This window comes from Pseudophryne corroboree, chromosome 4, assembly GCF_028390025.1.
Source record: "Pseudophryne corroboree isolate aPseCor3 chromosome 4, aPseCor3.hap2, whole genome shotgun sequence".
In the NCBI taxonomy this organism is placed as follows: Eukaryota; Metazoa; Chordata; class Amphibia; order Anura; family Myobatrachidae; genus Pseudophryne; species Pseudophryne corroboree.
Window position 1 is genome coordinate 332,840,924 of NC_086447.1, and position 27,283 is coordinate 332,868,206.

At 46.1% G+C, this 27,283-nt stretch overlaps 1 protein-coding gene across 2 annotated transcripts in view; it reads right to left on the reverse strand.

The window, feature by feature from the left end:
- The window catches only part of ATP13A3 (ATPase 13A3), a 326,626-nt gene that overhangs the window by 131,311 nt on the left and 168,032 nt on the right, over positions 1–27,283 (reverse strand). For both annotated transcript variants that reach the window (XM_063916425.1, XM_063916424.1), the window contains exons 4-8: positions 24,076–24,261; positions 22,603–22,673; positions 18,459–18,539; positions 1,686–1,755; positions 90–224 (exon numbers count right to left, since the gene is read on the reverse strand). In XM_063916425.1, the coding sequence (XP_063772495.1) occupies positions 90–224; positions 1,686–1,755; positions 18,459–18,539; positions 22,603–22,673; positions 24,076–24,261 (543 nt within the window). The remainder of the gene's footprint in view (positions 1–89; positions 225–1,685; positions 1,756–18,458; positions 18,540–22,602; positions 22,674–24,075; positions 24,262–27,283) is intronic.

Consider the following 27,283-nt stretch of genomic DNA (forward strand, 5'->3'; position numbering starts at 1 on the left):
AGCTGAAGTCACAGATATGGTAATATCAACATAATCAAAGTCATGCAACTGTTTCTAATACAAATCCAAACATGACACAAAAGGTTTACCTTTTTAATGGTGTACAAAGAACTGATAATGGATATCACAGACATTAACACAATAGCTGCTGCATAGTAGTAATATTCGTCTGTGCTCCACAATATAACACTGAATAGTTGAAAAATGTAAAAAGGATTGAGAACCTGAAAGCAAAAAAAAATGCATATATAAAGAAAACAGAGAAAAACAACACAATATTACAGGTCATGTACACAACTAAACGGACCAAATGCTTTTCCATATAGTGATCTGCATGATATTACTGTCACTCCACAGAGCATTGGACTGCATTCATTCTATAATTGACTACAATAAATAATATCCCCAGGTACAAAGTGATATTGTGGATTTCACGTTATACTGTGTCACATTACATTTTACATTAATGTACATTAGTACATTTTGAATGCATGCAGATGTTTCCATTTACGCCTCTCCTTAATTCCCGCCAAATAGCCTCGTCTAGCACGCCACAGATGGGAATTTATCATCTTAATCTGCTTCTCTTAACCAATTCTATTGTGACAGAAATACTAATCTTTAATACTTAGTACACCATCAGCAAACTGAGATTCACAGATTCCTTAGAGACAAAAAATACTGATCCTAAATAGAGTAATTAATTCACTATTAGCTTAGGGGGCAATTCAGATCTGATGCTGGGCAGCGATTTTTGCAGCCCAGCGTTCGGATAGTTGCTGCCTGCAGTGGGAGTATATTTTAGCTGTGCAAGTGTGCGATCGCATGTGTAGCAGAGCTGCACAAACTGATTTTGTGCAGTCTCTGCGCAGCCCAGGACTTACTCAGCCGCTGCGATCACTTCAGCCTGTCCGGGACCGAATTTGACGTCAGAAACCCTCCCTTCCAACGCTTGGATACACCTACGTGTTTCCAGACACTCTTTGAAAACGGTCAGTTGCCACCCACAAACTCCCTCTTCCTGTCAATCTCTTTGCGAACACCCGTGCGAACGGTTCCTTCACACAAAACCTGACGCTGACCTGCGATCCCCGTTGCTGCGGTCCATCGCGCCTGTGCATTGCTGTGCATACGCATGTGCAGTTCAGGCCTGATCGCACGCTGGGCAAAAACGTGTGGCGAGTGCAGCAAGCCTGCGAGTGAACTCGCTGAAAGGATTCCGGCAGACGGGATGCTGCTACCGGGATTACAGCAGAAGGGATGCCGCTGTCGGTATACTGACAGCCGGCATCCCGTCTGCCGGTATAGCATACCGGATCCGTGTGCAGTGCTGGTATAATATATGGGTGAAAGAGCAAAACTAATATTTACACGTTAAAACTACTAAAACTAGGTGAAACCTTGGATGTAGCACATATGAAAGTAACTGTGCGTGAAGATCATGGAAAAGATTTTTTGTTTTTGCAACTTTTCCCTACCTGCCCTGAAAGACATAATACAATAGATGTGTGGATCAAAAAATTATAATAATCACTGGACCAAATATTAGATATAAATTATACAGCCCTGAACCAACCGTACATTTCCCACACAAAGTTCAGAAAGGTGCTAGTTTGCTGTAAGCATTTAAAGTGTGACTAGCCAGCCTTCCCATCTTATACAGTATGATTAATTATTCCACTTACCTCCTTAACCAGAAGCTTAAAAAGAGAAGGCACTTTAACAGCAATTTCATTTATTCCATAAAATAATTTTCTAAAGGAGAAAAAAAAATATATAAGTATTAGTGAGACATTCAAGCTTTTAGCTACAAATTTGTAATCTACTTTAAAATACATTGGGGGATATCCAATTAGCCCCGGTAATTTACCGGGGCTAATTGTCCCACAGGGGGCTATCCTATTACCCCCGATAAGTGGTTTATCGGGGGCCACCTGACGCTGCACCGGGTGCCGGCTCCTGACAACTCTCGCGCAGCGTGCCGCCGCCGACTGCCCGCGAGAGACACGGGCACAGCGCCACACACAGATCCCCAGCTTCAGTCACCCGGGAGCTTCCCCAGCCAGCGGCCACACAGCACCCACGTTATCAGAAGGATGGGGACACCGCAGCCGCACACGGATCCCCAGCAGCAGTCACCCGGCAGCTTCCCCCAGCCAGCTGCCACACAGCATCCGCGTCATAAGCAGGAGGACGGGGACGCTGCAGGTTTCACCGGTCGTCTGGGATTTTGTTTTGCCTGCCTCAGGCAGGCGAAACCAAATCCCCAGAAACAGCCCTGTTTTCGTGTGAAAACGGGGATGTTTCTACCGAAAACACACAGGTTTCACTAAACCTGTGTGTTTTCGGGAGAAAGGGCATTTTTTCTTACAGGTGATCAATCTGGATAGCCTGTAAAAAAAAAAATTTGGTGAAACATCGGGAAAAATCGCAAAAAAAATATGTTTTTCGCACCCAATGTTTTACCTTAGCTAATAGGATATCCCCCATTATATCCTGCATCATAATCATCTACTAAAGTTGTCAAATGCACCATGGTCTCATCAACATAGAGTATGCCCTTTACAAGGACTTATAAAGTGACAAATATTGGAGAATAAGAAATTGTGTCAGCATATTTTACAGAGATTTTATCTTTTGCCTTTCCAGGAGGTAGTTTGTTTAAGGGTCTTGAAAGAAATGTATGTAAATCACTGCAACAGAAAACATGCAGTGACTGGAGCAGATTACTTTCCTAATGTATACTTATCCCCTTCTTTCAATTATCCTCACCGAGCCCAGTAATATCCCTACACCACTAAACACAGTGGGGGTATTTCAGTTGTTTTATTGGGTGCCTTAACTACTGGGTGTCCTAAATAGCAATTCAATTGTTGCTCTGATCATGAGCCCATTAGCCGTGAGAGACATTTTTTTCTTGCAGCCTTCTGAGGTGGTGAGAAGAAATGTGCAAATAGTCTGTGGTTTGGGCAACTTAACCAGGAATTCAGAGGTGTTTAGCCGCTTTGAGCAGCTAAACACAGTGTTTTTGGGTGCATCAATACTAATGGGCATCTGATAAAATAATTGAATTGCCCCCATTGTTTGCATTGGTTGCTGGCAGAGTCTTCATAAAAAGCCCATATAAAGTGCATCCTATGAGATATGGGTCAAAAAAACATTGCTCCAAGAAGTAAGTTCAAGCAACAGCATCACATGGACAAACACCAGAGAAGCATGCCTTAACTGCAAGGAACTAAAAATAAGAAACCGTTGGGGCCAACAAATTTAGTTAAAACATCTGCTGTAGTTATAACCCTTGCACCCCCACCCCTTGTTGGTGGAAGGGCGGGGGCATTTCTTTGACAAGTGGTCCAATTTCAACAGAGAGGACAGGGAGAGAGGGAAACAAGATATATCTCCTGAAGTTGCTGCCCAGGGATGTTTCACTACAAGTCATCCCAGAATCAAAACAAACAGTTTTGTCTTAAGAGGGTCCATTCAGGCCCTTCTTCCCGTAGGAGTAGTTACATAATTCCAAGAACAGCAGGAAGGTTTGGGTTTATACTTAGATCATTTTGATGCCAGAAACCAGGGTGTTTCTTTCAATCAATTCAGAATCAGGCTTAAAATGGAGTCCTTGCAGTCATAACATAGAAAGGGGCAAATTTATAGGGGTATATGCAATTCACGGCGAATCGCAGCAAATTATCGCCGTTTTTTAATTCGACACAATTCGACAGGTGAATTCCGGCAGGTGGCTGCCGGAATTCACCATATTCAATGAAAAACGGATTCGACAGTCCCGCGGGCGAAAAACGGCCGATTTGCCGGATTTTGCCGCGATTTAAAAAACGGGAAAAACCCGTAAAAAAAATGGCGTGGGGTCCCCCCTTCAAAGCATGACCAGCCTCGGGCTCTTCGAGCTGGTCATGGTTCTAAAAATGCGGGGAAAAATTGGGCAAGGATCCCACGTATTTTTAAAACCAGCACCGGGCTCTGCGCCTGGTGCTGGTGCAAAAAATAAGAATTTACTTACCGATAATTCTATTTCTCGTAGTCCGTAGTGGATGCTGGGGACTCCGTCAGGACCATGGGGAATTGCGGCTCCGCAGGAGACAGGGCACAAAAGTAAAAGCTTTAGGATCAGGTGGTGTGCACTGGCTCCTCCCCCTATGACCCTCCTCCAAGCCTCAGTTAGGATACTGTGCCCGGACGAGCGTACACAATAAGGAAGGATTTTGAATCCCGGGTAAGACTCATACCAGCCACACCAATCACACTGTACAACCTGTGATCTGAACCCAGTTAACAGCATGATAACAGCGGAGCCTCTGAAAAGATGGCTCACAACAATAATAACCCGATTTTTGTAACAATAACTATGTACAAGTATTGCAGACAATCCGCACTTGGGATGGGCGCCCAGCATCCACTACGGACTACGAGAAATAGAATTATCGGTAAGTAAATTCTTATTTTCTCTGACGTCCTAAGTGGATGCTGGGGACTCCGTCAGGACCATGGGGATTATACCAAAGCTCCCAAACGGGCGGGAGAGTGCGGATGACTCTGCAGCACCGAATGAGAGAACTCCAGGTCCTCCTCAGCCAGGGTATCAAATTTGTAGAATTTTTCAAACGTGTTTGCCCCTGACCAAGTAGCAGCTCGGCAAAGTTGTAAAGCCGAGACCCCTCGGGCAGCCGCCCAAGATGAGCCCACCTTCCTTGTGGAATGGGCATTTACATATTTTGGCTGTGGCAGGCCTGCCACAGAATGTGCAAGCTGAATTGTACTACACATCCAACTAGCAATCGTCTGCTTAGAAGCAAGAGCACCCAGTTTGTTGGGTGCATACAGGATAACAGCAAGTCAGTTTTCCTGACTCCAGCCGTCCTGGAAACCTATATTTTCAGGGCCCTGACAACATCTAGCAACTTGGAGTCCTCCAAGTCCCTAGTAGCCGCAGGTACCACAATAAGCTGGTTCAGGTGAAACGCTGACACCACCTTAGGGAGAAACTGGGGACGAGTTCGCAGCTCTGCCCTGTCCGAATGGACAATCAGATATGGGCTTTTGTGAGACAAAGCCGCCAATTCTGACACTCGCCTGGCCGAGGCCAGGGCCAACAGCATGGTCACTTTCCATGTGAGATATTTCAAATCCACAGATTTGAGCGGTTTAAACCAATGTGATTTGAGGAATCCCAGAACTACGTTGAGATCCCACAGTGCCACTGGAGGCACAAAAGGGGGTTGTATATGCAGTACTCCCTTGACAAACTTCTGGACTCCAGGAACTGAAGCCAATTCTTTCTGGAAAAAAATCGACAGGGCCGAAATTTGAACCTTAATGGACCCCAATTTGAGGCCCATAGACACTCCTGTTTGTAGGAAATGCAGGAATCGACCGAGTTGAAATTCCTCCGTGGGGGCCTTCCTGGCCTCACACCATGCAACATATTTTCGCCAAATGCGGTGATAATGTTGTGCGGTCACCTCCTTCCTGGCTCTGACCAGGGTAGGGATGACCTCTTCCGGAATGCCTTTTTCCCTTAGGATCCGGCGTTCAACCGCCATGCCGTCAAACGCAGCCGCGGTAAGTCTTGGAACAGACATGATCCTTGCTGAAACAAGTCCCTTCTTAGTATCTCTTGAAGTTCCGGGTACCAAGTCCTTCTTGGCCAATCCGGAGCCACGAGTATAGTTCTTACTCCTCTCCGTCTTATAATTCTCAGTACCTTGGGTATGAGAGGCAGAGGAGGGAACACATACACCGACTGGTACACCCACGGTGTTACCAGAGCGTCCCAGCTATTGCCTGAGGGTCTCTTGACCTGGCGCAATACCTGTCCAGTTTTTTGTTCAGACGGGACGCCATCATGTCCACCTTTGGTCTATCCCAACGGTTCACAATCATGTGGAAGACTTCCAGATGAAGTCCCCACTCTCCCGGGTGGAGGTCGTTCCTGCTGAGGAAGTCTGCTTCCCAGTTGTCCACTCCCGGAATGAACACCGCTGACAGTGTTATCACATGATTTTTCGCCTAGCGAAGAATCCTTGCTGCCATTGCCCTCCTGCTTCTTGTGCCGCCCTGTCTGTTTACGTGGGCGACTGCCGTGATGTTGTCCGACTGGATCAGCACCGGTTGACTTTGAAGCAGAGGTCTTCCTAGGCTCAGAGCATTGTAAATTGCCCTTAGCTCCAGTATATTTATGTGGAGAGAAGTCTCCAGACTTGACAACACTCCTTGGAAATTTCTTCCCTGTGTGACTGCTCCCCAGCCTCTCAGGCTGGCATCCGTGGTCACCAGAACCCAGTCCTGAATGCCGAATGTGCTGCCCTCTAGTAGATGAGCACTCTGCAGCCACCACAGAAGAGACACCCTTGTCCTTGGAGACAGGATTATCCGCTGATGCATCTGAAGATGCGATCCGGACCATTCGTCCAGCAGATCCCACTGAAAAATTCTTGCGTGAAATCTGCCGAATGGAATCGCTTCGTAAGAAGCCACCATTTTTCCCAGGACTCTTGTGCATTGATGCACTGACACTTGGCCTGGTTTTAGGAGGTTTCTGACTAGCTCGGATAACTCCCTGGCTTTCTCCTCCGGGAGAAACACCTTTTTCTGGACTGTGTCCAGAAACATCCCTAGGAACAGCAGACGTGTCGTCGGAAACAGCTGCGATTTTGGAATATTTAGAATCCACCCGTGCTGTCGTAGAACTACTTGAGATAGTGCTACTCCGACCTCCAACTGTTCTCTGGACCTTGCCCTTATCAGGAGATCGTCCAAGTAAGGGATAAATAAGACGCCTTTTCTTTGAAGAAGGATCATCATTTCGGCCATTACCTTGGTAAAGACCCGGGGTGCCGTGGACAATCCAAACGGCAGCGTCTGAAACTGATAGTGACAGTTCTGTACCACGAACCTGAGGTACCCTTGGTGAGAAGGGCAAATTGGGACATGGAGGTAAGCATCCTTGATGTCCAGGGACACCATATAGTCCCCTTCTTCCTGGTTCTCTATCACTGCTCTGAGTGACTCCATCTTGATTTGAACCTTTGTATGTAAGTGTTCAAAGATTTCAGATTTAGAATAGGTCTCACCGAGCCGTCTGGCTTCAGTACCACAATATAGTGTGGAATAATACTCCTTTCCTTGTTGTAGGAGGGGTACTTTGATTATCACCTGCTGGGAATACAGCTTGTGAATTGTTTCCAATACTGCCTCCCTGTCGGAGGGAGACGTTGGTAAAGCAGACCTCAGGAACCTGCGAGGGGGAGACGTCTCGAATTTCCAATCTGTACCCCTGGGATACTACTTGTAGGATCCAGGGGTCCACTTGCGAGTGAGCCCACTGCGCGCTGAAACTCTTGAGACGACCCCCCACCGCACCTGAGTCCGCTTGTACGGCCCCAGCGTCATGCTGAGGACTTGGCAGAAGCGGTGGAGGGCTTCTGTTCCTGGGAAGGGGCTGCCTGCTGCAGTCTTCTTCCCTTTCCTCTATCCCTGGGCAGATATGACTGGCCTTTTGCCCGCTTGCCCTTATGGGGACGAAAGGACTGAGGCTGAAAAGACGGTGTCTTTTTCTTTATACGGCAATACTTCCATGTGCCGTTTGGAATCTGCATCACCTGACCACTGTCGTGTCCATAAACATCTTCTGGCAGATATGGACATCGCACTTACTCTTGATGCCAGAGTGCAAATATCCCTCTGTGCATCTCGCATATATAGAAATGCATCCTTTAAATGCTCTATAGTCAATAAAATACTGTCCCTGTCAAGGGTATCAATATTTTCAGTCAGGGAATCCGACCAAGCCACCCCAGCGCTGCACATCCAGGCTGAGGCGATCGCTGGTCGCAGTATAACACCAGTATGTGTGTATATACTTTTTAGGATATTTTCCAGCCTCCTATCAGCTGGCTCCTTGAGGGCGGCCGTATCTGGAGACGGTAACGCCACTTGTTTTGATAAGCGTGTGAGCGCCTTATCCACCCTAAGGGGTGTTTCCCAACGCGCCCTAACTTCTGGCGGGAAAGGGTATAACGCCAATAATTTTCTATCGGGGGAAACCCACGCATCATCACACACTTCATTTAATTTATCTGATTCAGGAAAAACTACAGGTAGTTTTTTCACACCCCACATAATACCCTTTTTTGTGGTACTTGTAGTATCAGAAATATGTAACACCTCCTTCATTGCCCTTAACATGTAACGTGTGGCCCTAATGGAAAATACGTTTGTTTCTTCACCATCGACACTGGAGTCAGTGTCCGTGTCTGTGTCGACCGACTGAGGTAAATGGGCGTTTTAAAGCCCCTGACGGTGTTTGAGACGCCTGGACAGGTACTAATTGGTTTGCCGGCCGTCTCATGTCGTCAACCGACCTTGCAGCGTGTTGACATTATCACGTAATTCCCTAATTAAGCCATCCATTCCGGTGTCGACTCCCTAGAGAGTGACATCACCATTACAGGCAATTGCTCCGCCTCCTCACCAACATCGTCCTCATACATGTCGACACACACGTACCGACACACAGCACACACACAGGGAATGCTCTGATAGAGGACAGGACCCCACTAGCCCTTTGGGGAGACAGAGGGAGAGTTTGCCAGCACACACCAAAACGCTATAATTATACAGGGACAACCTTATATAAGTGTTTTCCCTTATAGCATCTTAATATATAATAATATCGCCAAATAAGTGCCCCCCCTCTCTGTTTTAACCCTGTTTCTGTAGTGCAGTGCAGGGGAGAGCCTGGGAGCCTTCCTAGCAGCGGAGCTGTGTAGGAAAATGGCGCTGTGTGCTGAGGAGAATAGGCCCCGCCCCCTTTTCGGCGGGCTTCTTCTCCCGTTTTTCTGACAACCTGGCAGGGGTTAAATACATCCATATAGCCCCAGAGGCTATATGTGATGTATTTTTAGCCAGCATAGGTACTTTCATTGCTGCCCAGGGCGCCCCCCCCCCAGCGCCCTGCACCCTCAGTGACCGTTGGTGTGAAGTGTGCTGAGAGCAATGGCGCACAGCTGCAGTGCTGTGCGCTACCTCATGAAGACTGAGAAGTCTTCAGCCGCCGATTTCTGGACCTCTTCTCTCTTCAGCATCTGCAAGGGGGTCGGCGGCGCGGCTCCGGTGACCCATCCAGGCTGTACCTGTGATCGTCCCTCTGGAGCTAGTGTCCAGTAGCCTAAGAAGCCAATCCATCCTGCACGCAGGTGAGTTCACTTCTTCTCCCCTAAGTCCCTCGTTGCAGTGAGCCTGTTGCCAGCAGGACTCACTGAAAATAAAACACCTAACAAAACTTTTACTCTAAGCAGCTCTTTAGGAGAGCCACCTAGATTGCAACCTTCTCGGCTGGGCACAAAAACCTAACTGAGGCTTGGAGGAGGGTCATAGGGGGAGGAGCCAGTGCACACCACCTGATCCTAAAGCTTTTACTTTTGTGCCCTGTCTCCTGCGGAGCCGCTATTCCCCATGGTCCTGACGGAGTCCCCAGCATCCACTTAGGACGTCAGAGAAAATACGGGGGACAAAAAGAGTAGGGGTCCCCGGTATTTTTTACACCAGCATCGGGCTCCACTAGCTGGACAGATAATGCCACAGCCGGGGGTCACTTTTATACAGTGCCCTGCGGCCGTGGCATTAAATATCCAACTAGTCACCCCTGGCCGGGGTACCCTGGGGGAGTGGGGACCCTTCAATCAAGGGGTCCCCCCCCCAGCCACCCAAGGGCCAGGGGTGAAGCCAGAGGCTGTCCCCCCCATCCAATGGCTGCGGATGGGAGGCTGATAGCCTTGAGAAAAATGACAAGAATATTGTTTTTTCCAGCAGTACTACAAGTCCCAGCAAGCCTCCCCCGCAAGCTGGTACTTGGAGAACCACAAGTACCAGCATGCGGGAGAAAACCGGGCCCGCTGGTACCTGTAGTTCTACTGGGGAAAAAATACCCAAATAAAAACAGTACACAGACACAGTGACAGTAAAACTTTATTACACACTGCCGACACACATACTTACCTATGTTGACACGCCGACTGCCACGGTCTCCGACGATCCGAGGGTACCTGTGAAAAAAATTATACTCACCTTCCAGCGTCCAGAGGTACATCCACGTCCAGAGATACATCCACGTACTTGTTAAAAAAAAAAAAAACGAACACTCGTACCACCGGACTGAAAGGGGTCCCATGCTTTCACATCAGACCCCTTTCCCCCGAATGCCGGGACACCACGTGACTCCTGTCACTGAAGTCCCTTCAGCCAATCAGGAAGTGCTACTTCCGTGGCGCTCACCTGATTGGCTGTGCGCTGTCTGAGCTGTCAGACAGCGCATCGCAAAGCCTCTCCATTACTTTCAATGGTGAGAACTTTGCCGTCTGCGGGGGTTACCCGCGGTCAGCCGCTGACCGGCGGGTGACCTCACCGCTAGCCGCTAAGTTCCCACCATTGAAAGTAATGGACGGAGCTGTGCGATGCGCTGTCTGAGTTCAGACAGCGCACAGCCAATCAGGTGAGCGCAACGAAGTTGCGCTTCCTGATTGGCTTTAGAGACCTTTCTGTGACAGCTGTCACTCTGAGAGGTCTCTCTGCATTCGGGGTAAGGGGTCCCATGTGTAAGCATGGGACCCCTTTCAGTCCGGCATGGTACGGGTGTCCGGTTTGTTATTTTTAACAAGTACGTGGATTTATCTCTGGACCCTGGCTGAGGTGAGTATATTGATCTTTTCTTTTCAGGTATCCGTGGATTCTACATGGAGAAGAGGACCGATGTCGGCGTGTGAACACAGGTAAGTATGTGTGTGTCGACGTATGAAATAAAGTTTTACTGTCACGGTGTGTGTGTCCTGTTTTTATTTGGGTATTTTTTTTCCAGTAGAACTACAGGTACCAGCGGGCCCGTTTTTCTCCCGCATGCTGGTACTTGTGGTTCTCAAAGTACCAGCTTGCGGGGGAGGCTTGCTGGGACTTGTAGTTCTTCTGGAAAAAACAATATTCTTGACATTTTACCAAGGCTATCAGCCTCCCATCCGCAGCCCTTGGATGGGGGGGACATCCTCGGGCTTCACCCCTGGCCCTTGGGTGGCTGGGGTGGGGGGACCCCTTGATTGAAGGGGTCCCCACTCCCCCAAGGTACCCCGGCCAGGGGTGACTAGTTGGATATTTAATGCCACGGCCGCAGGGCACTGTATAAAAGTGACCCCCGGCTGTGGCATTATCTGTCCAGCTAGTGGAGCCCGATGCTGGTGTAAAAAATACGGGGGACCCCTACTCGTTTTGTCCCCCGTATTTTTTGCACCAGCACCAGGCGCAGAGCCCGGTGCTGGTTTTAAAAATACGGGGGATCCCCTGTCAATTTTTTCCCCGCATTTTTAGAACCAGGACCAGCTCGAAGAGCCCGAGGCTGGTTATGCTTTGGAGGGGGGACCCCACGCCATTTTTTTCAGGGATTTCACCATTCCATCTATAAAAAAAAAAAAAAAAAAAAAAAAAATATTTTTAAAAATATATAAATAATACTTGTGCCTCCCAAAAAGACAAACCAAGTACCTAATCCCTTCTAATTTAAATAGATCTGATATTACCACGAAAAAAAACACCAAAAAAAACATGTTTTAAAATTTTTTTATTGGTTTCACCCTCCAAAGTGTGGCGGATTGAAAATGACGAATTTGCTGTCTAAAAGCACTGCTGTCGAATTTCCAAACTTGAATTGAATATGCTTTTGTCGAATTGCAGCACTTGTATCATTGCAGAAAAGTCGAATTTGCAAAAAGTCGAATTTCAAAAAGTCGAATTTTGAAAGTCCGTTTTTTTGACGGAAAGCACTGAATTGCATTGACGAATTTTTTTTTTTTGGCGAAAAATACCCGAAATTCGACAATTTCGGGAATTCGACCGCAATTGCATATACCCCATAGTGTCTACGGACATCCAGGATGCCTACTTATAAGTTCCAATTTGGGAGGGTTACAAATGGTCTCTGCAGGTAGGAAACAAAAACCCATGAACAAGAACAGAACACAAAAGCATAAAGGGAAGCAGTGTAGTGTCCCCAAATGGACTACTGGAAAAGGATTTAACATTGTTACAATATCAAGACATAGTTAATTAACTAGGTCCTAAAAAAAATTAAAAATAATTTTGCTTTAACATTTAAGATTCAACAAAAAAATAGCCTAGACTCAAGATGTCATGTGTGGAAAACCAAGAACATCTGTGATCCAGTAGCATGTAGACCCACCTATGGCAAAAATAAGATTTTAAACCTACCGGTAAATCTTTTTCTCGTAGTCCGTAGAGGATGCTGGGACTCCGTAAGGACCATGGGGATAGACAGGCTCTGCAGGAGACATGGGCACTTTAAGAAAGACTTTGACTCTGGGTGTGCACTGGCTCCTCCCTCTATGCCCCTCCTCCAGACCTCAGAGAAACTGTGCCCAGAGGAGACGGATTACAAAAATCCTTTCCTTGTACTGTCCAAGGGCAAGATACATACCAGCCACACCAATCACACCGTATAACTTGTGATATACTACCCAGTTAACAGTATGAAAAAACAACATAGCATCAGTCCAAGACCGATTAAACTATAACATAACCCTTATGTACGCAATAACTATATACAAGTCTTGCAGAAGTAGTCCGCACTTGGGACGGGCGCCCAGAATCCTCTACTGACTACGAAAAAAAGATTTACCGGTAGGTTTAAAATCTTATTTTCTCTAACGTCCTAGAGGATGCTGGGACTCCGTAAGGACCATGGGGATTATACCAAATCTCCCAAACGGGCGGGAGAGTGCGGATGACTCTGCAGCACCGAATAAGCAAACAGGAGGTCCTCCTCAGCCAGGGTATCAAGCTTATAGAACTTTGCAAAGGTGTTTGACCCCGACCAAGTAGCAGCTCGACACAGCTGTAGTGCTGAGACCCCTCGGGCAGCCGCCCAAGACGAGCCCACCTACCTAGTGGAATGGGCCTTAACCGATTTTGGCAACGGCAATCCTGCCGTAGAATGCGCCTGCTGGGTCGTGTTACAGATCCAGCGAGCAATAGTCTGCTTTGAAGCAGGGCTGCCAACTTTGTTGGCTGCATACAGGACAAACAGTGCTTGTGTTTTTTCTGATCCCTAGCCGTTCTGGCTACGTAAATTTTCAAAGCCCTGACCACATCAAGGGACTCGGAATCCTCCAAGTCACGAGTAGCCACAGGCACGACAATAGGTTGGTTCATATGAAAGAATGAGACCACCTTAGGTAGGAATTGAGGACGGGTCCGCAACTCCGCTCTATCCATATGGAAAACCAGATAGGGGCTTTTATATGATAAAGCCACCAATTCCGAAACTCGCCTAGCCGAAGCCAAGGCCAACAACATGACTACCTTCCAAGTGAGATATTTCAACTCCACTGTTTTCAGTGGTTCACACCAAGGAGACTTAAGGAAACTTAACACCACGTTAAGGTCCCAAGGCGCCACCGGAGGTACAAAAGGAGGCTGAATATGCAGTACTCCCTTCACAAAAGTCTGTACTTCAGGTAAAGAGGCCAATTCCTTTTGAAAGAAAATGGATAAGGCCGAAATTTGAACTTTAATGGAGCCTAATTTTAGGCCCAAATTCACTCCAGTTTGTAGGAAGTGAAGAAAACGGCCTAGATGGAATTCCACCGTAGGAGCATACCTGGCCTCACACCAAGAAACATATTTTCGCCATATTCGGTGATAATGTTTAGACGTCACTGCCTTCCTAGCCTTTATTAGCGTAGGAATGACCTCATCCGGAATACCCTTTTCCGCTAGGATCTGGCGTTTAACCGCCATGCCGTCAAACGCAGCCGCGGTAAGTCTTGGAACAGACAGGGACCCTGTTGTAACAGGTCCTGCCTTAGAGGAAGAGGCCACGGATCTTCTGTGAGCATTTCTTGCAGATCCGGAAACCAGGTCCTTCGTGGCCAATCTGGAACAATGAGAATTGTTCTCACTCCTCTTTTTCTTATTATCCTCAACACCTTGGGTATGAGAGGAAGAGGAGGAAACACATACACCGACTGGAACACCCACGGTGTCACTAGGGCGTCCACAGCTACCGCCTGCCTGAGGGTCTCTTGACCTGGCGCAATACCTTTGTAGCTTTTTGTTGAGACGGGATGCCATCATGTCTATTTGGGGTAGTCCCCAACGACTTGCAATCTGCGCGAAGACTTCCTGATGAAGTCCCCACTCTCCCGGATGCAGATCGTGTCTGCTGAGGAAGTCTGCTTCCTAGTTGTCCACTCCCGGAATGAACACTGCTGACAGAGCGCTTACATGATTCTCCGCCCAGCGAAGAATTCTTGTGGCTTCCGCCATTGCCACTCTGCTCCTTGTGCTGCCTTGGCGGTTTACATGAGCTACTGCGGTGATGTTGACTGACTGGATCAGAACTGGTCGATTGCGAAGTAAGATCTCCGCTTGACGTAGGGCGTTGTATATGGCCCTTAGTTCCAGGATGTTGATGTGAAGACAAGTCTCTTGACTTGACCAAAGTCCTTGGAAATTTCTTCCCTGTGTGACTGCTCCCCAACCTCGGAGGCTCGCGTCCATGGTCACCAGGATCCAGTCCTGAATGCCGAACCTGCGGCCCTCTAGAAGGTGAGCACTGTTTAGCCACCATAGGATAGATACTCTGGCCCTGGGGGACAGGGTGATCCGCTGATGCAGGTGCAGATGCGACCCGGGCCATTTGTCCAATAGGTCCCATTGGAAGGTCCTTGCATGGAATCTGCCGTATGGAATGGCTTCGTATGTTGCCACCATCTTTCCCAGAACTTGAGTGCAATGATGTACTGACACTTGTTTTGGTTTCAACAGGTTCATGACTAGAGTCATGAGTTCCTGCGCTTTTTCCGTCAGAAGAAAAACCCTCTTCTGGTCTGTGTCCAGAATCATGCCCAAGAAGGGCAGACGAGTTGTAGGATTCAGCTGCGACTTTGGAATATTGAGAATCCAGCCGTGTCGCTGTAACACATTCAGTGAAAGTGATACGCTGTTCAGCAACTTCTCCCGTGATCTCGCTTTTATGAGGAGATCGTCCAAGTACGGGATAATTGTGACACCCTGCTTGCGTAGGAGCACCATCATTTCCGCCATTACCTTGGTGAAAATCCTCGGGGCCGTGGACAGCCCAAACGGCAACGTCTGAAATTGGTAATGACAATCCTGTACCGCAAATCTCAGGTACGCCTGATGAGGAGGATATATGGGAACATGCAGGTATGCATCCTTTATGTCCAGAGATACCAAAAAATCTCCCCCTTCTAGGCTGGCGATGACCGCCCTGAGCGATTCCATCTTGAACTTGAACCGTTTTAAGTAAAGGTTCAGAGATTTTAAATTTAAAATGGGTCTGACCGAACTGTCCGGTTTCGGGACCACAAACAGAGTTGAGTAGTACCCCTGCCCTCTTTGAAGCAGGGGAACCTCTACCACCACTTGTTGAAGACACAATTTGTGAATCGCATGTAACACTATCTCCCTTTCCAGGGGGTGTTTCGGTAGGGCCGATTTGAAAAACCGGCAAGGAGGCACCTCTTCGAATTCCAGCTTATAACCCTGGGAAACAATTTCTATTGCCCATGGATCCACCTGTGAGTGGACCCAGACGTGGCTGAACAGTCGAAGACGTGCCCCCACAGGAGCGGACTCCCTCAGGGGAGCCCCAGCGTCATGCGGTGGATTTAGCAGAGGCCGGGGAGGACTTCTGTTCCTGGGAACTAGCTGTGTTGTGCAGCTTTTTCCCTCTGCCCTTACCTCTGGCAAGAAAGGACGATCCACGTGCTCTCTTGCTTTTATTGGAACGAAAGGACAGCATTTGATAATGAGGCGCTTTCTTAGATTGTGAGGGAATATATGTCAAAAAATTTGATTTACCTGCCGTAGCGACGAGGTCAGAGAGTCCCTCTCCAAACAATTCCTCACCCTTGTAAGGCAACAACTCCATATGTCTCTTGGAGTCGGCATCACCAGTCCACTGTCGGGTCCATAAGACACGCCTAGCAGAAATAGACATAGCGTTTATCCTGGAACCCAGTAAACTAATGTCTCTTTGAGCATCCCTCATATACAAGATAGCATCTTTTATATGCCCCAGGGTCAGTAAAATAGTATCCTTATCAAGAGTCTCAATATCCGTTGATAAGGAATCTGTCCATGCTGCTACAGCAATACAAACCCAGGCCGACGCAATAGCCGGTCTGAGTAACGTACCAGAATGTGTGTCAATCGACTTCAAGGTAACCTCCTGCTTGCGGTCAGCAGGATCCTTGAGGGTAGCCGTATCTTGGGATGGAAGCAGCGCTACTGGGTAAACATACTGTGTTTTTTGATAAGCGCGTCAAGGCCTTGTCCACCCTAGGGGAGGATTCCCACCGTATCCTGTCCTGCGACGGGAAAGGATACGCTGTTAGGATCCTTTTGGGAATCTGCAGTTTATTGTCTGGAGTTTCCCACGCTTTTTCACATAATTCGTTCAGCTCATGTGAGGAGGGAAAGGAGACCTCAGATTTCTTTCCCTTATACATGTGTACCCTCGTGTCAGGGAATCCGTGTCGGTATCTGTGTCAACTATTTGTGATAGTGGGCGCTTCTGAGACCCCGAAGGTCCCGGCGACATAGGGACAGGCATGGGTTGACTCCCTGACTGTGCCCCAGCTTCGGCTTTGTCTAGCCTTTTGTGCAATAAATTAACATTTGCACTTAAAACATTCCACATATCCATCCAGTCCGGCGTCGGCACCGCCGACGGAGACCTAACATTCATAAACTCCCCCTCCTCCTTAGGTGAGCCCTCAACCTCAGACATGTCGACACACGCGTACCGACACACCACACATACACAGGGAAGCTCTTCTCTGAAGACAGGTTCCCCACCAGGCCCTTTGGAGAGACAGAGAGAGAGTATGCCAGCACACACCCCAGCGCTATATGACCCTGGAAAAAAAACACAGTATGTTTACCTAGTAGCGCTGTTTTGTGTATATGCGCCAATTATGTGCCCACCCCCCCTCTACTTTAAAACCCTCTGTCACCGTGTGTCAAGCAGGGGAGAGTCCGGGGAGCTTCCTCTCAGCGGTGCTGTGGAGAAAAATGGCGCTGGTGAGTGCTGGGGGAGAAGCCCCGCCCCCTCGGCGGCGGGCTTCTGTCCCGCTCAAATTTTTCAAAACATGGCGGGGGCTCTTTATATACATGTACAGTGCCCAGCTGTACATGTATATATCTATCTTTGCCATAAGAGAGGTTTATATTGCTGCCCAGGGCGCCCCCTCCTGCACCCTTACAGTGACCGAAGTGTGTGAGGTGAAGGGGAGCAATGGCGCACAGCTGCAGTGCTGTGCGTTACCTCAGTGAAGATCCAAATGTCTTCTGCCGCCTCAGATGGTCTTTTCCTCACATACTTACCCCGCTTCTTTCTTCCGGCTCTGCGAGGACGGCGGCGCGGCTCTGGGACGGACGGCGAGGGTGAGACCTGCGTACCGATCCCTCTGGAGCTAATGGTGTCCAGTAGCCTAAGAAACAGAGCCCTGAAACTCAGAGAAGTGGGTCTGTTTCTCTCTCCTCAGTCCCTCGATGCAGGGAGTCTGTTGCCAGCAGGCTCCAAGAAAATAAAAAACCTAACAAAATACTTTCTTACAGGAAACTCAGGAGAGCTCCTGAAATGCCCCCAGTCTCCACTGGGCACATTATCAAAACTGAGGTCTGGAGGAGGGGCATAGAGGGAGGAGCCAGTACACACCCAGAGTCAAAGTCTTTCTTAAAGTGCCCATGTCTCCTGCGGAGCCCGTCTATCCCCATGGTCCTTACGGAGTCCCAGCATCCTCTAGGACGTTAGAGAAATTAACACATTTTTACCACACTGCTTCTTTGATGTTTGAGTACAATTTTATAATCAGTTTGTCACAACATATCCATGGGACTAAGGTCATGGCCATTTCAAAATCTTGATTATTTTAATTTTCAGCCACTACGCAAAAGATTTGCTGGTAGGTTTAGGATCACTGTTGTGTTGCATGATCCAGATTCAAGTCATCATTGGTTATCAGATAGATGACCTTATATCTTTCTTTAGAATACCTGGTATAAACATGAGTTCAGTGTCGACTCAATTACAGTAAGACAACCAGGTCCTCAGGCTGCAGAATTACCCAACATGATTGTCAAATGGTACAGGTCGGTATCTGTTACCCGGATACCTGAAAAACTGAATATTTTGGCCCTGTGCTCTGCATGAGGGGGGAGAGGAAAAGATTAACATGGGAGTTGTTTGTTGTGACTAAGGTGTGATTCAATATGGGCCTATTTACACTAGGGGGGTTGTGACAATGCCATTGGGGGGGGGGGGGGGGGGGATCTGTTGCCACTTGGAACTATTGCAACTGGAGGGACATATGGACACTGAGGGTTTGTAGAATGCTAAACATGTAACATACCTGTAATCATGTATTTCTTTATTTAATCCTTTGCCGTGTTCACTGTGCATGGCAGCACAAGAAACTCCATCATCCAGGCCCCTAAAGAGAGCGGACACCAAGGTTGACATTATGTTTGAGAGAATAAAACATATTTCCATGCAGTATCTAATTTTTGTGTCTAAAAAACCCTAGGATTTTGGTACCTACCGGTAAATCCTTTTCTCCGATTCCACAAGGGCCACTGGAAGCTTATGCTGGGAATAGAGACTTGGCTTGCTGGGAGCTAGAACATGTTAATTTAGAAAAAGTGTGTAGCTCCTCCCCCTCTAGTACCCATCATCCCCAGTTAGAATAATGTAGATGAGAGGAGATGGAACATAGAAGATATTCGAAGGAGAACACACCCACAGAACAGACAAACAGGTCAAACACCAAAAACTATCTACAAGAAGCAGGTGATCGAGCTGTGGAGGGCGTCCAGTGTACCCTGTGGAATCAGAGAAAAGGATTTACCGGTAAGTACCAAAATCCTGTTTTCTCTATCACCCACTAGGGGACACTAGAAGCTTACGCTGGGGACATCCCAAAGTTTCCCCCATGGGTGGGAGAGCTGAGGAACCTGCAGAACCAATTGACCAAAACAAACAGCAGATGCTGCAAAAGTGTCAAGATGATAAAACTTAATAAAGGTATTAGACGAAGACCAAGTGGCCGCACGGCAAAATTGTAGCGTAGAAGCACCTCGACGTGCCGCCCAAGATGTACCAACTGATCTGGTGGAGTGCACCACAATAGAAGATGGAGGCTGTAGGTCCTGGCTAAAATAAGCCTGACGGATGGTTAAACGAATCCATTGAGCTAACGCTTGTTTAGAAGCTGGCCAGCCCCTGCGGGCCGCAACATACATCACACAGAGTGCCAGATTTCCGTAGAGTGGCTGTCCTATCGACATAAATACGTAAAGCTCGTACCACGTCCATAGTAGAGGAGTGTCCAGGTGCCTGTGGAGCCCCCAGGTGGGATGGTAACCTGTCGTGCCACCAGTTTTTCTGTCGTCTTGGCCTCTGGATGACGCATTGCTGTATGTGGACGACTTTTGTTTTTTCCTCCTCTGGTCTGTGATGAAAAACCTCTACCTCTTCCACGAAAGGATTGTTGATGTCGAAAGCACTGAAAAGAAGGTCAGGGTAGTGGTTCCTTGCAGGAGGTGGTGCGGATGGTAAAAAAGTTGATGTACCCCCGGGTAGCTTGAGAGATCCATTTGTCTAGCTCCAGTCCGAATAAAATATCACCTATAAATGAGAGCGCCTCAGACGATTTCTTTGATTCAGTATCCGAATGCCAAGAGCATAGCCACAAAGTACGACGCGCCGAGATAGCAGAGGCAGAAATTCTGGAACTAACGGAACTGATGTCTTTGGCTGCAGCAGCCAAAATCCCAGCTGATTCACGTATGTGTTCAGCGATTACCCTTAGGTCTGATATCCATGACTCGGATTCTAACCCGCTGCCTAACTCTTCAGCCCATTTGACAATGGCAGTGTTAACCCATGCGTTTACCAGGGTTGGCCTGAGTTGAGCCCCTGCTGCAGAGTAAATGGACTTAAGAGTAGCCTCCAGTCTACGATCCAAGGTGTCTTTAAGTAAAGTGGCTCATGGTACTGGCAGCGTAGTCTTTTTGTACAGTTGAGTGATTGACGTATATCCACAGGTCCATAGGTGGAGGAGTTTCCCACTTAGCTGTCATGGATGACTTAAAAGGGTAGTGAGATAAAAATTTCCTCGGAATCTGGAAATGCTTGTATGGCTGTTTACATGCCGTCACCAGATGATCGTGTAATTGTTGAGAAAACGGCAAAGACAACCCAAAGCCGTCTTTTGTTCGCCAAAATTTTTTTAATTCTTTTGGTTCCGGTATGGGATCTTCAAGAAAATTAAGGACTTTATTTAAAGACAAAATCAAAGATTCTACAGCCTGGGCGCCGAGGTCCAACTCCCGTGCTGGTTCCTCCAGGACTTCCTCCCATTCGCCTTCCTCCACATCCTCATGCTGTTGTTCGTCGTCTGAGTCATCAGACTGAAGGACCGCAGGAAGTGGATGTTTCTGCCTAAGGGAAGAAGTAGGAGAAAATCTACTAGAAGATCCCATAATGTTTACAAGATTTTCCATGGACTTAGCTAAGTCCTTAGCCCAGGTCGGTTCCGACCTACAGGACTCGGTCAGTTCTGTCGATAAAGCAGCCATGGATCCGGCCAGAACTGAAACCCAAGGTGGAGTGTAAGAAACCTCATCAGACCTGTTCGAGTTATCATTGTACAAAACTCGCACAAGGTAAAATTACCCTGTGGGTTTGCAAGGGTAAATTTTGTTTTGCACTGGGTACAGGAAAAAAGCTTCTGAGAAGCCTTTGTGTTTGACCCGCCTGTCTTGGCCCGCGAATACACACACCTGCAAATAAGTACACACACGTGTTATAGGTACACAGAGTGAGAACAGAGATTAATGTGGGTAGTAGAAATGGGGATCACACAACCCACCCCTGAATTCCCTGTCTCCACCAACCAGCTCAATACCGCAGCTTACTCACGACCTTCGTATCGGAATGGCTGGGACGTGCAGTATTGTCTGTAGCTGGTAGGTGACTTCTATCCACTGCAACTGTGGAAAATTTCACTCTCACTTTCAGTCTGTGACTCTGGTGCAGTGGTATACCTGTGCTCTGCCCATTATGAGGAGAGGTACAGAGTGCTCAATACCCCAGCGTCTATAATGGAATATTAACATTCTTTTGCAACTATGTATGTTATCTCCTGGCTCAGCCGCCATCCCCCCCACGCCCTGGGCACCGTCCCTATAATCTTGCTGCCTGTAATGGCCGCTGGAGTGAGTGCACTTCACCCCTGTAACCGCCTGTGCTGCTGTTCACTGGTATTCTGACCGCCAGGATGCGTCTCCTGCACAGGAAAGTGGAAGCGCCGAGCGTCTGCTCTGCAGCAACTTAGCTCCTGAGTGCTTATTGCTGACCGCCGCTATGCGCTGCCGCCAGCCATAAAAGCGGTAACGCCGGGACGCAGCTGCACAGAGGAGCGGAAGCGGTGAGCGTCCGCTCTACAGCGCTTCCCCTCCTGAGCCGTTAGCCGCTGTTGTAGGAGGGAGCAGTACTCACAGTGCCCTTGGTGACGGTTTTAGCCCCTTTTAGATAGGAGCCGCAAGCCAGTCAAATGGAGGTATCGCAGCAGCTTTGGTAGCTCTGGTAACCTCTTTCAGTGCAATCTCAGGCAAGCTTTGTATCCCTGCTGCAATAGAAGCAGGGGACACTGGGGCAGATGTATTAATCTGGAGAAGGCATAAGGAAGTGATAAACCAGTGATATGTGCAAGGTGATAAAAGGCACCAGCCAATCAGCTCCAATATGTAAATTAACAGTTAGGATCTGATTGGCTGGTGCCTTTATCACCTTGCACATATCACTGGTTTATCACTTCCTTATGCCTTCTCCAGGTTAATATATCTGCCCCAGTATCACTGGAGACAAATAATGAAAAGAAAAGAAAATACCTAATAAAAGACTGGAGGAAGCTCTAGTGTGAACTAGCTCCCTAGGCACATTTTTTGTAACTGGGGATGATGGGTACTAGAGGGCGGGGAGCTACACACTTTTTCTAAAATTAACCTGTGCCAGCTCCCAGCAATCCAAGTCTGTATCCCCAGCGTAAGCTTCTAGTGTCCCCTAGTGGATAGAGAAAATGACTCTCCAAGTCTAAATCCAAAACAACGTTAACAACATTGATCAACTTCCATTATTATAGTGGCACACACGCTATACACTTGTGATGACAACTGGTTACAGTTCAATACCCAAGCCATTTTGTGCCTATATAGAGCTCAGGAGATGATTGCAAAGAGAAGCTGCCTATACAGTCAGTGCCTTTGCTAGAAGCAGGGGCAAGCATTATTTGAACCTCCCATTCTTCCACTTATTGAGGCAGTAACAGAACCATTGGAGTCCTGGAAAGAGTGGGCTCTCCTGAACTGAGAAGGCCCTGTCATAAGACTTCACTTACATGTGTAACAGCAATAGATACACCCTTTTAAATGTGCCTTTATCAATAAACAACAATCAGATTATACTTAAGTCAGCAGCCATGAGTGGACACTTACGTTAAAAAGTTGAATGCTTGATGCAAATCGTTCCAGTAGTAAGTCACACTGTGATGCACAAAATAATGAACCTACCAAACAGACACAAGATCAGTTGTATAAAATACACATTTTGTAATAGAATTAGTGCTTTTATCGGTAATTAATATGGCCCCAATTAACATCAAAATATTATTGTCTGCATTGATTTATTATTTGGGGAGGCTTGATTATTAATTGGTGACAAAGTAATACATATGTTTAATGTGGCTCTTCGTCATTTTCCGATAGCTTAAAATGAATGTAGTTTGAGCAATCTCTCTGGCCAGAGCCATTTTTCTGGCCAGTTGGTCCTTTGAAGTGTGCTGCAAATTACCTGAAGAGACTGGTGAGTGTGTCATTTATTCAGGGTAAAAACTTCTGCAGATATATATATAGGCAGATCGGGCAGTGCGTTGTGCATACACACTGCCCAATCTGTAGTGACTGACATCACAAATTGGGCAGGCATATACATGCGCCTGCCCAGTTGCACTGACAATCACCACCGGCTTGTGCAGCGAGTGTACATACAGGCGATCAGCTGACCGCCCGTACACACAGCATGCTGTGCCACTATATCGGCAGATATAATAGCCATTGGCTTGTGCTGCAGGTCTAACTCGATCTGTCTGTGAAAGATGTTGTTCACAGACGTATCGCTGGTACACACTGGCCGAAGGACCATCAATATATCGACCGTTCAATTGAATGGGCGATATATCGGCCAGTACATACGCACCTTTTAGCCTCAAACTCTCCGTGTGTTATATCAGGTGACACAGAGTTCTAACTCAATGGCAAGTTCTCATGATTTGTGGAGAACTTTAAATTGCAACCTATAACATTCCAGCTGTTCTCTTATTATTATTTAGGAAGCACTATTGCATTTACCCAAATTACTCCAAATCCATTCTGCATGGACAGCTGTGCTTTCAAATATAAACGTACCCAGTTTCAAACAGTAATATTATTTTATCCTGAACAGTTGGTATGACTAGTTCGGTGTTATCTTATAATGGATATTATAAAGATTATACTTACAGGTTGAGTCTACCATATCTGAAAACCCATTAACAGAAATCCAAAATGTTATGAGTGCGACTGAGACAGTGACACTTTTGCTTTCTGATGACTAAATGTACAGAAACTTTGTTTCATGCACAAAATTGTGTACAGGGTATATATTATATTATGTGTAAATTACGTATATCCGGTATATATTAAACATAAATGCATTTCACTTGTAGACTTGGGTCCCATTTCCAAGATCTTTCATTATGGTATGCAAATAATCCAACACAGAGAAAAAAATCCACAATAATTCTGGACCCAAGTTTTCTGTATATGGGAGACTCAATCTGCACAAGTCTGTACAGTGCTTTCACACGCCTCTACACAACTTTATGGATGTGAACAATTGCTTTAAACATAACTGTGCAACCTATTCTGTACCTCATGTAGTGGGACTATTGCATCATTCATTGGGTGATCTTCATTGTGCTCGGTGGGACTATCAGGAAGGTGGCCTGTGTGACCATTGATCATTTTGCTTGCCATAGATTCAGGGCTCTCAAAGGGGTCTGTTCCAGGACACAAACGTATGCGGACTTTTGCACAAAACCATTGTCTGAATTCATCCTGGTAAATAAAAAAACAAATACGGAAAAAAAAAAAAGGAAATTAAAACGGTTAATAGTTGTACTTTAACTCATTTCCAAAAAACGCATAATAGAAATATTTTCAGTGTACTCAAAATGATGCTAAAATTGTTGAAATCTTTACAAATACATTTTTTAGGAATACTACAATCACTTATCACCCATAGAGGGCAGCAGACCACCAACATATTAGAAGCTGTGACGTGATGGGATAATGAACTTCTAACCGGGACAACATTGTAAATCAGATCCACAGGCTAACTAATACTAGAATAGAATTTAGGTGGTTATTCAGGTTTGTTAGCAAACAAAAAAAAATAGCAATTGGGCAAAACCATGTTGCATTGCAGGTGGGGTAAATGTAACGTGCAGAGAGAGTTAGATTTGGGTGGGTTATATTGTTTCTGTGCAGGGTAAATACGGTCTGCTTTATTTCTACACTGAAATTTAGATTTCAGTTTGTACACACCCCAATTGAACTCTCACTGCACATGTTATATTTGCCCCACCTGCAGTGCAACATGGTTTTGCAAAATCGATAACTTTTTTGGTTTGCAAACAAACCTGAATAAGGCTCTTAGTCAATACGGAAGACAGTGGTGCTGGCGGACAGTTTTACTAATCATGCAGCCCCCATTCTATTGCTGTAGTCTCTGACAACGGGCTATTCAAGAAGTTATAGGTCAGAATGTCCATAACTGATGTAAGAGTGAGAAACTTGGCTACAGGAGTGACTAGCGATAAAGTTATGAGAACTATATCCCATTCAACCATGGTAGACAACACATTTTAATGAAATATTGATTTGCAAACGCATAACAGAAATTTACAGCTACTACTGGTTAGACACCATTACAGAAAAAGTAACACTGTTATGTAATGCCTGAGAGCTGTTTCAATCTTGGGGACAATCACCTCCTAGTAAACCGCTTGTCACACCATTTTCAAAGCACTTCTGTTGCATCTCATTTGAAATGAGTGCACCAAGTGGATCAGATATATGTGTGTGCCTTTGGAGAATATACTCATTTTATTTGTTTTCTGAGAGGAGTCTGTGGGTTTTTTCTATTGTGATTCTTTTATTATAATGAAGACAATTTTTTATTTTTACACTACTAACACCTGCTATTACACATTACAATTAATTTTAACATTCCCTCTGAGAATTGGGGCTAAATTTTCTCAGCAGTGTGTTTTCAAAGACCTTTGAAAAAGCCACCAAGAGTGGTGAAACGCGTCAGATTCAAACACCAGGGACTGGACTGCTCCACCTAGCACTACTCTTTGATTGGTAAACCATCGGTCCAACGATTTCTTCATCCAGCACTGTTTCCTTGGTTGGGAACTTCCAGCGAAGTAACAAGACCTGCTAAGGACATCTGTGAACCAGGATCCAACCTTGCCATTGCCGTCGCCGAACGAGCTTAATAATTGGACTCCTCTATTGGAACACAGTTGGAAAATCTACACAGCTGGGATTATCTTTTGCTGGTAAAACATGGCCATGTGTGAGTAATTACCACAAAAACATTGGACATTTAGTTCTCAAAGTAGTGCATCTATTGGTGGATATATCAAACAATTGAGTCTGTTACCTGTGTGTGATTAACATCAGTAATGTTTTTTAATGTATAACCGTTTATTAAATACCTTTTAAATTGTTTAAAATTATAATCAGTTAGCGCTGTTTTTTATTCTATTCTTGTTTTCAAAGCCACAGATTGTCTGCGGTTTTGCCTTAGGGATTTAAATTTGTAATAATATCAAATGTAAAATGCGAATGGCTTTGTGTTTATTATTGACATTTTACTTATTTTGTTTAGTGCTAAGCATAGTATAGATGTGTTTGTGCAATAGAATGGTAAGGAAAATAACACGAAGGATGAATATGTATTATGAGAATCAATGTGAATATACAATTATACCCATTTCAGAAAGAAATGTCTGAATTACACGGCTTTTACCTGGTATTTCAGTGCCGGGTTGTTTTGCCGGTCCCTGCCTGACCCCTCTTTCATACAGACAAGCAAATTACCAGGTCAAGAATTTCTACCCGGTAATTTGCGGATCAAGACGGGTATTTCGTCTGTATGAAAGGGCAACTCGGGTCGAAATTCCTAGGTCTCCAACCCTGGTAAATTCCTGGGTCGAAGTCCTGGGAATTTCAACCTGGGTTGACCCTTTCACACAGAAAAAGGACTTGTGTTTATCGTCAAATTACTTCTTCACCCGGGAATTTGCCTGTGTGAGAGAGGTATTATTGAGCTATTAAAAGAGCATACCAGTGAAATAAAAATATATAAATAATATGGAAAATACAGAAAAATTTAAGTTTCATTATATGGCACATAAACATATGTATACATGTGTGCTCTTTATGGAGTCAGCTACATAGCAAGACTAGGTAATGTCTCATAAATCATATAACTGTTTATGTGTTATAATGGCGACACATTCATTAGTAGTGCGATTTCTAGGTACACAAAATGAATATAATATAGATACCACATTAAGGATAAGCAGTCTACCACTAAAATAGGCCAAATTAAGAAATGTTTTGTGAGGGGATTAGAAGGTGGTAGAGAATAACTATCTAGACCAACATAAGCAATAACCTGCACATATGCAGCTACATGTGCCTGGGATTTCTGATATGATAGCTTCTGTGCACAGTTAATAGCCACAGGGGTAAAGCACAAATTAGTAAATCAAACCTCCTTTTTATTGGGAACAGTCTGTTTCAAAGTGGTCTTCACTGCACATCGTTAGTCACAAAGCTATAGTCAGGGTCAGATAAATGGCAAAAAGGAGGCTCTGAGTGACTGTGCGGCACAGCCATTCTAGGACTTCTAAAGAAAATGGTCTATTAGAGAAGAAATATCTATTTCTAGGGAGTAGACTAGCTGAATACACAAGCATGTAGAGAGTTAGTATATTTTCCATACGCCAGATCCTATACTAGGTCAGAAGTATGATTAAGACCAGTGGGTTACTGACAAGCA